This window comes from Rhinoderma darwinii, chromosome 1, assembly GCF_050947455.1.
Source record: "Rhinoderma darwinii isolate aRhiDar2 chromosome 1, aRhiDar2.hap1, whole genome shotgun sequence".
NCBI classification, from domain to species: domain Eukaryota; kingdom Metazoa; phylum Chordata; class Amphibia; order Anura; family Rhinodermatidae; genus Rhinoderma; species Rhinoderma darwinii.
This window is the reverse complement of record NC_134687.1, coordinates 187,177,805-187,190,519: the sequence shown is the minus strand read 5'-3', so window position 1 is coordinate 187,190,519 and position 12,715 is coordinate 187,177,805. Positions and strand designations below refer to the sequence as shown.

The following is a 12,715-nucleotide window of genomic DNA, read 5'->3' as shown; positions in this document are numbered from 1 at the left end:
AACGCCCAGCTAGTAAAAGAAGTAAAAACGCCCAGATGTACACACATAATACACGCCCACTTGTACATAACTTTAAACACGCCCAGCTGTACTTTTGCAAGCCTCATTTGCATAAATACAAAAATGGTCATAACTTGGCCAAAAATGCTCGTTTTTAAAAAATAAAAACGTTACTGTAATCTACAGTGCAGCGCCTATCTGCTGCAATAGCAGATAGGGGTTGCAAAATCTGGTGACAGAGCCTCTTTAAGGGGCTCAAAATTAAAGGACAGAATGTAATTAGCTCCATGGGCAGTTGTGTGTTCTTCACTCATTATTTCACATACAATGAGGCAGATAAAAGGCCTACAGTTTACTGACTTTTCATCCAGAAGCGTCCATTTTTGCCAATGAACTATATCTGGTATTGCAGCTAAGCCTGACTCGTGTAAATAGGACGGAGTTGCCATACCAGACACACATATGGACAAGAGGTGCTGTTCCTAGAAGAAATCAGCCATGTTTTTGTAATCTCATACGAAATTCAAAAATTTTTCCTACAGTGAATGCATAATTGTACTGAAAAATCAAAACCAATCAGAGAGATAAGAAAAAAAAAAACATTAGGTGTGGTGTTACAGGGCTGGTGTAATATCGTGGTTCACTTAATCGTGTCACACACTATTACTACCTGGCCAAACCAATTATTTAGTATAGTCTTAAAAATAAACCACAAACGGATAAGCTTTGAAACACCAAAAGGCCTGATTGACTCAAGTATTCTTACACTAGTGAAGAAATACCCCTTCACACCCATTTGCCAGAACAAGAACACCCTCCATGAGAGAGGTGTACCTGTGTCAATGTAAAAAATAAAGAGAAGACTTCACCAGAGTAAATAAAAAGGGTTTACCACAGGATGTATACCATTGGTAAGTCTCAAAAACAGGAATACCAGAATCAAGTTTAAATTTATAATTTTTTTGTATAAAACCAGATACTTATGTACAGATGAAATGCACGGCTCTTATTATTAAATTAGGCACATCTCTTGCTGATAGTGCGCCTTAATAGGAAACGCCATTTAAGATTTCCGCTATAATTTTCACTTGTTTCCGGCTTAAGTTATAGTAAATTTATGGGGCTGTGTCAGGGCATGCCTCCTTTATGTGGGCGAGGTAAATGCACAAATTGCGCCTTGATGCATTTTTTTTACTTTTCTACACGTCAAAGTTAATAAATTCCCCCCAATGAGTATAAAAAGTGTAGACTTTTTTTTTCATTTAAATTTATGATTATGTTAGGCTAAGTTCAAATCTCATTTTTACTGTACGTCTGACGTGCGAAACGTGTACCACCACGTGTATATTAATGTCTGTGGTCATGTCGGATTCCCTAATGGTGTAGTTTGTGCATACGTTTTGTGTGCTTGCGTTCTATCCTTTATTGTAGTCTACTAGGCTTTTCATTACTTTTCCAAAAGGTATACCACACGCATACGTTTTTATTTGCATTGAAGTCAATGATGACGTATGCAATCTTAAACCCTACATTTGCATACGTAAAACGTATACGTTTTTGTAACCATGTATGGGAAATCTTGACTTTAGAAAGTTTTGATTTAGCTCAAGAACAGAAAAAGTATAGTTTTTAGAAGTAAGAACGGACAAAAACGTATACGGCGTATACTACAAAAAACGTAAGCGTATATTACAAATGGATACGTTTTTATAACTTTAAAAATGTATACGTCGTGACGTGTGTGTGCGTGCATATATGTGTGCATGTATGTATATATGTATATAATTATTATTTTTTCTATTAGGTTTCCGAACTGGGGAAAAAGGGTGACACTGTTCTAACTGTCAGGAACTTCCCTGATATTTGTGCATGTAGTGAGCATTATACAGAGATGCTTTCGAGATCAGATTTTAGAAGTAAAGTCCCTCTATATTAAATTGCTCTGTCCATACTTGTTTAGTTAAGCAAGAGATCCAAGTGACATTTGCCTGATACAGTGAGTGTCATAGTGTTGATGCCTACAAGCAGTATGTAATCGCACTGTAATAGGAATAGCTCCAAAATGCCAAGTCTCCACGGACTCATGAAGAAGCATACTGCTGAAGTTATTATAATATTTACAGTCAGGGTAATGTTAGCATGAAAGCTGAGAAGCGTTCTAGCCAGAAACTGTTTCTGTGTAAGTAAACATTGCTCTCATATCTAGGATTGTAAAACTTCAAGACTGAGGCCTTATTCACACGAGCGTGTATTACGTCCGTGCTACGCGCGTGGAAATCACACGCGTTGCACAGACTTATGTAAGTCAATGGGGCCGTTCTGACCGGTCGTGAGTATGTCCGCTGCGTAAAACTCACGACATGTCCTATACTTGCAGCACGCACCCATTGAAGTCAATGGGTGCGTGCAAATCGCGTTCGGCACACGGAAGCACTTCCGGGGGCAGCGCGTGATTCACGCAACAGTAGTAAAATTAATGAAAACAGAAAAGCACTTCCTGCTTTTATGTTTGTAATAGGGATGCCACGATACCAAAATTTGGACTTCGATACCGATACTTCGTTTAGTATTGCGATTTCGATACCATTTCGATACTTTGCCAACAGTAATAAAAAAAATAAAAAAAAGTTCTTCCATTTTCTGATGTGAGGCGCGTGGTGTGATGATGAATTTAACCTCCATGTGCCTCACATTAATAGTAATTAACCCCATCATGTTTCTCAGTCATAATGGGTTAATGCATATGGTACATGATGGGGTTAATTACTATCAATGTGAGGCACATGGAGGTTAAATTCATCACACCTTGTGCCCCACAATAAGTGATAGAAAGCAGTAAATGATGCAAAAACAATTGTTGTGCAGGTTATTACGGCTGCGCCAATACCAAATATGTGAATATTTTATGTATTGAGACTTATTTTAATGTTTATTGTAAAAAAGGTGTATGTGTTTTTATTTATTTAACATTACTTTTATGTTTTTACTTTATTTTTTAAACTTTAATGTACTGCCATATATCTATATTACAGTGCATTAGCCTGTGTACTGATAGTACACAGGCAGTTGTTAGGACATACCTAAGCATGCCCTAACAACAGGAAATATGGTAGGACAGCCCTGAGGTCCTTCAATGGACCCTGGGCTGTCTGCCCATATATGGTATGTCACTCAATCGCGTCACAGGAATTCCCTGTGACGCGATCAAGGGGCATCTCACTTTCCCCTGAATGCTGCAGTCAGCTTTGATCGCAGAATTCACGGGAATAGCGGCGGAGAGGAGAGGTTTCTTTGATCTCCGCCGTTATAGAGCGGGGCTGCGGCTGTGTAGTACAGCCATTGCCCCGCTCCTGACAGGAAGTGCGCGCGCGGTCAGCATGAGGTGATGCGGCCTGCACTGCACTAATGAGCGGCGGTTCAGGCACTGAAGACAGAACACGGTGGTCTTTTGCACCGCCATGTTCTGTTTTCAGTACCGCCGCTCATTAGTGCATCGCCGGCTGCATCGCATCATCCTGACGGCGCGCACTTCTTATGAGGACTCAGGAGCGGGGCCATGGCTGTATTACACAGCTGCAGCACCGCTCTCATACATTCATGTGTTACAATACTGAGCTGTGCGGCCGCACAGCTAAGTATCGAAATACATGAAACAACGGTATTGAACCGTTTGGGGATGCAGAGTATCGAAACCGTATCGAAGTTTCGATTCATCATGCATCCCTTGTTTGTTAACATAAAAACAGTGTCATAATGATGCCGGCTTCGTGAAAATCACGCAGCCACGCATCATATACAGATGCCACACTGCACGTTTTTTTTTTTTTCGTGCGCAAAACTGACATTTTCGTGTGAATAAGGCCTAAGGGTATGTTCACACAGACTTTTTTGATGCGGAAACCGCGTCGGAGAACGCGCCAAACAACAGCCGAAAATGCCTCCCATTGATTTCAATAGGAGGCGGAGGCGTTTTTTTCCCACGAGCGGAAAAACCGTCTCGCAGGAAAAAGAAGCGACATGCCCTATCTTTGGGCGTTTATGTCTCTGACCTCCCATCGACATCAATGGGAGGCAGAGAAAGCGTATTTCGCTGTGTTTTTGCCCATCGGCGCTCAATGGCCTAGGGCAAAAAACACAGCGAAAATTGGCGTGCAGGCAGATCAAAATCTGCCTCCAAATTCTGTTTTCTGCCTGCAAACAACTCCGTGTGAACCTACCCTAAATGCCCATAGTTTGATGCAATTTTCTCTTATTCTATTTAATTTTTATATTGTTACCATATTCTAATTATTAGTTATAATATTACCACGCCATAATCTTCAATAGGGTTAATATAATGTAAGACAAAGAATAGTGTAGAGAGAGTAAGGTACTTCCTATACAGTTTACACTTTATTGAATTAGAACAGTCATTTACCATAATGCGTCACAACGGTTGGTTCTATTTATAGGTTAGCTCAGTCAACATTCCTCGTGTCGTCCATGTAACTGTCTGTCAGTAATGTATCATAGGGGTCTGCTTTTTGATGAAAGTGTCGTGACCTTGTCTGTTTCTGTCTCATTTTCTGCTTTACTGAATGAAGGTGCACTAATGACTGTTTCTAAGAGAGCAATGGTGGCAAAATATTATGCCATAAACCAATAAGAATATTTACTTCAGCATATGAGGTTATTAAAGGGAATGTCTAATTTTTTCAATTTTAGATATCAAATATTTCAAAATAAAAGAAAAACAGTAGGTATAGGCTATGAAAACCTTTCTTTTTAATTGATGTATTTTGGGATATTTTCTTTTGTAATATACTTAAATTAAAAAATTTGCTCAGTTTCAGTGTTACAGCTTCTATGTATCCTTTGTACATAGAAGCTGCCAGACACTGCTTTTAGCAGAATCAGTTAGTGAGCTGGTCTGACTGCTCAACTGACAGCAGCTCCTGGGTATCTCTGACACCTCATCTAAGCCGAATACTGATCATATTAAATTTAGTATTAGGCTTAGATGAGGTGTCAGAGGCACACAGAAGCGTTTGTCAGTCGAGCCGTCAGACCAGCTGACAGATTTGGGTGACAGCGGTGTTCTGAAGCTTCTATGTACAGAATATACATAGCTAGAGCCTTCACATGGAGCAAAATTTCAATCAAAAAATGTCACAAAAGTGAATAGTATCCCAAATTATATACAGATATATGTATTAAAAAAAAGGCATTAAAGTGTAGCTAAACGTTTGACAAACTTCTGACGTGATAGAGACATGTCAGAAGTTTGGATTGGTGGTGGTCCGAGCACTGAGACCCCCACCAGATGCTAGAACAAAGCAGCTGAAGCCATCGTGTAAGCGCTCAGCCGCTTCGTGTCTGTTCGACTTTTTCTGGAAAGCCGATGTATCAGTACGAGCTCATAGACTTTCTATTGAGTCCGGCACGATAGAGGGAAGTCGGCACCACTCTCAATCCTCACAGCATGGAAAGGTAGATAGATGCAGGTGGAGTCAGGGTTTCCTAGTTTAAGCAAACTTCGGGCGGTGCTCCGCATAAGAACAGACGGTCTTGTAGTATGATATGAATGAGAGAAATGAAAATGCGGCACTCACCCATTTGACAAGATGACACAATAAAGTTACAAAGAATTGCAAAGGTAAAAGCATTACAGGGAGGACAGCTAGTTGTAGGTTACAGCCTGTTTCGCACTGAAGAAGCGCGATTCCCAGCGCGAAACAGGCTGTAACCTACAACTAGCTGTCCTCCCTGTAATGCTTTTACCTTTGCCAACATGACACAATAAAGTTACGAAGAATTGCAAACGGGTGAGTGCCGCATTTTCATTTCTCTTATTCATTTCTATTGAGTCCGTACACAGATACATTTATTTCTGGAAATAGCCGAACAGACACGAAGCAGCTGAGCGCTCACACGAGCGCTTCAGCTGCTTCTTTCTAGCGATTGGTGGGGGTCTCAGTGCTCGGACCCCCACAAATCCAAACTTCTGACATGTCTCTATGACATGTCAGAAGTTTGTCAAATGTTTAGCTACACTTTAAATCTTTCCAGACTTTAAGTCTTCGTTCACACTGGCACCGTTTTTATAGGAACCATGATGGATGTGTTGGAACCCATTGTGAATTTTTATTAGAATGGATCCTGATGGACCTCATTGACTTATTTTGGTTCCATCAGGCATCCATTATTTATTTTTTTCACTGGATGGAATAGCATGTACTGGCCTTCAAATAACAGCAGAAAGAACCGACATAAATGCCATTAGAATGCAAGATCATAACCTTTCACTTTGCTGTGTGGAATCTGCATAATACATAATGTTAATAGAAAAGGTACAAAGATAAACTACAACATCTGCTATTTTTCTTAGTCTTTATTGTACGCATAGCTGCATGAAAGTGTCAAGTGATCAAAATCAAATGTGCGTTTAGATGTCAAAATAATGTTAGAGGGAGCCTGTTACAAACACAGATAAGCAAAGCGTCACATTCATGTAGAGGGAAAGGAAGCCTGCCCGATAATTGCCCAGTGTAAAACCCCCTTTACTCCTGGTATGCTCAGGTTTAACAATCGTACATGTTCATGAGGAGAAATCTGCTGGCAAAAACATTTTGCCCATAAATGGACTGACCTAAGCTTATTTTTACCTTGATCCTTACAATGCAGAGATCTTTGTCTAAGTTGCCTGTGTGGTATCATAGACCGCACACTCCTCTGGATAGATTATTTTTTGTCCTGTTAATATTTCTAGAACAGACTGGCCAGACCATGACTTACGGGCATGATGGCATTGTGTATTAGGGATAAGGTATATATATATGCCACAGGTATAGTACCTGTTTTATCTGAGTCTCCGTGTTAAAGATATGTCCTGTGTCGTATAGGTACCTGTGGCAGCTCGGAAAGCAGCAGGGCAGGCTCGGCTTGGACTAGGCAGCAGGTAAACGTCAGGCGAGGTGAAGCAGGTCAGACGTGGATACAGCACGACACGACTTTGGCACAGCACAGTGCTCGACCAGGATGGTATAGAAATGCAAGAACAGGAACTGGGACAGGTACAGGAACAGGAACTCTTGGGACCATAGCGAGAGAGAAACTTCTTCAGAAGAGCAGGAGCATTGAGGTTCTCCTCTGGCTCCCAAGACCTTTCTTCAGGACCAAACCCCCTCCAATCCACCAAATAAAAGGTCTTTCCTCTCACATTTTTGGTGTCCAGGATCTCTTGAACCTCAAAGGTGTCTGAAGGGCCGCTGGAGGCAACCACAGAGCTAGGAGTCTTGGTGTAGCGGTTCAGGACCACCGGCTTCAGGAGGGATACATGGAAGGAGTTGGGAATCTTGAGGGTAGGAGGCAGCCGAAGCTTATAGGCAACAGGGTTGATCTGTTGTAGGATCTCAAAGGGTCCGAGGAAGCTGGGAGCAAATTTGCATGATGGCACCCTTAGTCGGATATTCCTGCAAGGCAGCCAGACCCTTGTGCCAGGAAGAAAGTGAGGAGGTTTTCTTCTCCTTGTGTCAGCCTTCCCTTTCATGCGGTCGACTGCCATTAGGATGGAGGATCGAGTCTGCTGCCAGATCTGCAGAAAGTCTCTAAACATGGAGTCAGCCGCTGGTACCTCGGAAGTATCGAGCACCGGGAGAGGAATTCCTGGGTGCTGGCCGTAAACAATGAAAAACGGTGTATTCCTTGTAGACTCGCTGGTGTGATTATTGTAGGAGAATTCTGCCCATGGGAGCAACTGTACCCAATCATCATGTTGCTTGGAAATGAAGTGGCGTAGGTAGTTCTCCAAGATCTGATTAATCCTCTCGACCTGACCATTGGACTGAGGATGGTAGGCTGATGAAAAGTCCAACTTCACACCGAGGAGTCCGCAGAGGGCTCTGCAGAACTTCGAGGTAAGCTGAACCCCCCCGATCAGACACAATATGCTGCGGCAAGCCGTGCAGGTGAAAGATGTGTTGGATGAACAGCTTGGCCAACTGAGGAGCAGAAGGAAGACTGGTCAGAGGAACGAAATGGGCCATCTTCGAAAATCGATCCACCACCACCCAGACAGCACTACATCCAGCAGAGAGAGGCAGGTCCGTAATAAAGTACGTAGCTATATGCTGCCAGGGAGCATTGGGCACAGGCAGTGGCTGGAGCAGACCAGGAGGTCTGGAGTGAGCGGCCTTGTTGGCTGCACATACAGAACAGGAAGAAACGAAGTCCATAATGGGGCAGTATGGGCCACCAGAAATGATGAGCAATGAGATCCCGGGTTTTACGGACCCCCGCATGACCTGCCAGTCTAGAGGAGTGTCTCCAGCGGAGGATTCTTCCACGATCAGCCAGGCGCACAAAAGTCCTCCCTGGAGGAATGTCCCCAACTTGCGGGGGATTGACAGAGATAATGCAAGACGGATCAATAATATTCTGTGGAGTCCCCAAGGTGTCTTCCGTCTCGAAAGACCTGGACAAGGCATCGGCCCTCGCATTCTTGTCGGCCGGGCGATAATGGAGCTCAAACTGGAACCTTGTAAAGAACAGTGACCACCTGGCCTGACGAGGGTTCAGCCGTTGGGCCGTCTGGGGGTAGGTCAGATTCTTGTGGTCTGTAAAAATCTGGATCGGATGAGCTGTGCCCTCTTGATGGCCAGTAACTCCCGATCCCCAATCGAGTAGTTGCGTTCTGCGGAAGAGAAGAGCTTAGAGAAATATCCACATACCCTTGACTTGCCCTTGGGACCTCTCTGGAACAAGAGTGCAGCGGCACCGACAGAGGATGCGTCCACCTCCAACGAGAACTGCAGAGAGACATCCGGATGATGGAGTATAGAGGCTGACGTGAAGGCACTCTTCAGGCTATTGAATGCAGACTCAGGAGTACACACCTTGGCGTTCATACCTTCTTAGTAAGGTTAGAGATGGGAGAAGTCAGTGAGGAGAAGTTTGGAATAAACTGCCTGTAAAAATTAGCGAATCCCTGAAAGCGCTGTATGGCCCTCAAGCCCTGAGGACGTGGCAATTCCAGAACAGACTTTACCTTCTCAGGATCAATCTTGAGATCTCGATTCGAGACGATTTAGCCCTGGAAGGGTAGAGCATCTCTGTCAAACACGCACTTCTCCAGCTTGGCGTACAGACGATTCTCCCTTAATCGTAGCAGAACTTGACGGACATGTCTCCGGTGCGTTATAGGATATGGAGAAAAAATCATCAAGGTAGACTACTACACAAACATAGGGGAGGTCACGGAGAATGTCATTCACAAACTCCTGTAAGACCGCGGGAGCATTACACAGGCCGAAGGGCATTACTAGATACTCATAGTGTCCATCAAGGATGTTAAATGCAGTCTTCCATTCATCACCCTGGCGAATGCAGATTAGGTTGTAAGCCCCACACAGGTCTAGTTTAGAAAAAATCCTGGCACCACGTATACGATCAAACAGTTCAGAGATCAGTGGCAACGGATATTTATTCCTCACCGTGATCTGGTTACAAGGACGAAGAGAGCCATCTTTCTTTTTGACAAAGAAGAACCCGGCTCCTGCCGGGGAGGAAGACTTCCGTATGAAGCCCCTCTCCAAGTTCTCCTTCACATAGGCGGACATGGACATAGTCTCTGGCAAGGAGAGAGGATATACCCTACCACGGGGAAGGGATGCACCAGGAATCCGTTCTATAGGGCAGTCATACGCCCGATGTGGAGGCAATGTCTCCGCCTCCCACTTGCTGAAGATGTCCGAAAATGCAGCATAATGACTCGGCAATCCTGCCAATGACCGAGACAACCAAGGCTGAGCCGAACGAATCTGCACCAGACAACGGCCTTGACACTCAGGGCCCCACTGGAGAACCTCTCCAGAATTCCAGTCCAGGACTGGGGAATGCAGTCGGAGCCAAGGCAGGCCCAGCAACACAGGGTTAACAGCTTTGAACAGGACATAGAAAGACAGAAGTTCGGAGTGAAGGGCTCCCACTTGGAGCCTCAGCGGCTTGGTCACAGCTATAACAGGGTCTGGCAGATGTAGTCCATTCACTGAGGCAACTGTCAACGGCCTCTCCAGAGGGGTGGTGGGCAATTGCAGAAGGTCCACCAGATCTCTGCGGATGAAATTAGCACCCGATCAAGAGTCCAGATACGCAGAGACCTGATGCGTTCTCTCGCCGGACACTTTGGTCACAGGTATGGACAATTTAGACGGAAGTCCATCTTTACCCAAGGTCGTCACTCCTAGCAACCCTAGGTTTTGGGATCTTTGGGGACACAGGCGCACCAGATGGCCATCGAGACCGCAATAAAGACAGAGTCCAGATTTGCGTCTGCGTTGTCTATCCTGGGTAGATAACTTATACTGGTCCGTTATTACCCACTCCTTAGGATTGAGATCTGAGGACAGCAGGGGTTGCTGCAAAGTAGGGACCAGACTAGGAAGGGCTCCCTCCCATCGAACCTCTTGGAGGCGTTCTTGGATCCGTATATCAATCTGGGCAGACAGAAGGATGAGGTCATCAAGGGTAGACGGCAGATCCCGGGCGGCAAGTTCGTCCTTAATTCTAGAAGATAGTCCATGCCAGAATGCAGCCACCAGAGCCTCATTATTCCATAACAGCTCTCCCGCCAGGGTGCGGAAGAGGATGGTGTACTCACGGAGGTGTCTCCTTGGCGCAGGTTAATCAAAGACGCCGCTGCAGACCCGTCCAGGCTCCTCAAACACCATGCGAAAAGTCCGGAGGAAGGCTTGGAAGTCATGGGTCTCTGGTCCTTGTCTCTCCCAGATAGGGTTCGCCCATGCAGGAGCCATGCTGGTGAGGAGAGAAATGATGAAAGCGACCCTGGCGCCATCAGACGAAAATGTCCTAGCATACAGGCAGAAGTGGATCTGGCATTGATTAAGAAATCCACGACAGGTACTTGCTTCTCCATCATAGCGCTCAGGAAGTGGCAAAGAAACAAGTGGGTCAATACTGTCAAGAGGTGTAGTCTGAGGATCAACATTGCCAGGAGGTGTAGTAGGAGGAACAGCAGCTTGTGCCTCCTGCCGACGTGCAAGAATGTCCAACGCCTCAAGGAGTTTGTCTTGTCGAGACCGGAGGTCTAGCATATCCGCTCGCATCTCTTGAGAAGTCGTCATAGTTTTGAATCGACCAGCGGGGTCCATGGCCTGAGCGTACTTTCACGAAGGGTCTGTGGACACACTGGGCCGTACCGCCTTGGCGGTAAGGCAGCTGGCCAACAGGGAGCAGGTGAAAGTTTATAGTTCGTATAAGTACCTGTGGCAGCTCGGACAGCGGCAGGGCAGGCTCGGCTTGGACTAGGCAGCAGGTAGAAGTCAGGCGAGCCTTTGGCACAGCACAGTGCTCGACCAGGATGGTATGGAAATGCAAGGAACAGGAACTGGGACAGGAAGAGGTACAGGAACAGAAACAGAAACCGGTAACACACTAGGAGGCCATCACATAGACAAACTAGGGAACACAACGCTCAGGCATAGAACTAGGGTGCTGGACCCCTCTTATAGTCCAGGGTACTCACGGGTCAAAGTTCATCAACAAGGTCCAGTGTGCACGCTGCCCCTTTAAGATCCGGGTGAGGTGAGTGGACGCGAGCGCTGGCATCTCCTGAGGAGGAGGCTGGGGCCAGCGTTTGGCGACTCGTGGCTTCGGAAGGAACGGAGCTGACAGCCCGCAGCCACGGACATTACATCCTGTTTGGGCACTGTCAATTACTCTAAATAAGTTACAAGCTTGAAGATTTGTATATCGCATGATCCATTTTTTTTATTTTTTAGATTAACTTTATTCTTGTAACTAAACTTGTATAGTTTGAGTGTCTCATAAAATGCTTGCATACTCCAATGTGCTTATTATTGGTATTGTAACAGGAATGTTGTGTTTTAGTTATGCATATAATTCTAGTGTGTGTGTATTCCTGTGAATATGTAATGCAGTCCGTGCACTGCTGTATGTGGCCGTGCACACAATGGTATTAAACGCACGAGGCCATTTTTTTTATTCTCACATCATGAAAAGTAAGAAATTGTTCAGCCTATCCTAGAATAAGACTAGCATGTAAAAGTGAAATAATGTTTTAATTTATTACTTAGGAAATCAGAAGATTAAGGCTCCTTGTTGTGATTCATCTTGATTTTATTTATTTTTTTCCTTAACTAGTTAAATGACGGTGGGAAAGCTGCAAATGCAAACATTGGTATCGGTGATGTGGTCCTAAGCATTGATGGTATAAGAACTGAAGGAATGACTCACTTGGAGGCACAAAACAAGATTAAAGCTTGTGCTGGATCATTGAGTTTGACGCTACAAAAGTAAGTTTAACCTTTTGTTGGTCTTTAAAACGCAATGACTTATTTTTACCTTTAGCAGAAAGAAACAAGATTATGATTTGACTTTATTCAGTCTTAATATTCTACATCCATTTAAAAAAATGTCCATTTCATGCAGAGAAAATTGTCCTACGCTTTTCTAATGTGTTACTGAGAAGTCAAATAAATGTGTCAGACGAGTTCCAGAATTTTATTGTATAATGGTGTAGACTCAATTGAGCCAAGTTATTTTCTTCTCTTGACATTTCGGTCCCAGGGTGGATCAATTCCTTTCTTTCTTCTCTTACTTGTCTGCGTCATCATTACAAATTTACCACTACTTGTTCAAAAAAATATGTTTTAATACACAAAATAAAAAATACTGAGCCTGTATATTAAACATTTTA

General features: G+C 44.2%; 1 protein-coding gene across 2 annotated transcripts in view; it reads left to right on the top strand.

Moving 5' to 3' along the window:
• The window catches only part of PDLIM5 (PDZ and LIM domain 5), a 195,230-nt gene that overhangs the window by 49,886 nt on the left and 132,629 nt on the right, over nt 1–12,715 (top strand). For both annotated transcript variants that reach the window (XM_075860656.1, XM_075860657.1), the window contains exon 3: nt 12,160–12,311. In XM_075860656.1, coding sequence (XP_075716771.1) covers nt 12,160–12,311 — 152 coding nt within the window. The remainder of the gene's footprint in view (nt 1–12,159; nt 12,312–12,715) is intronic.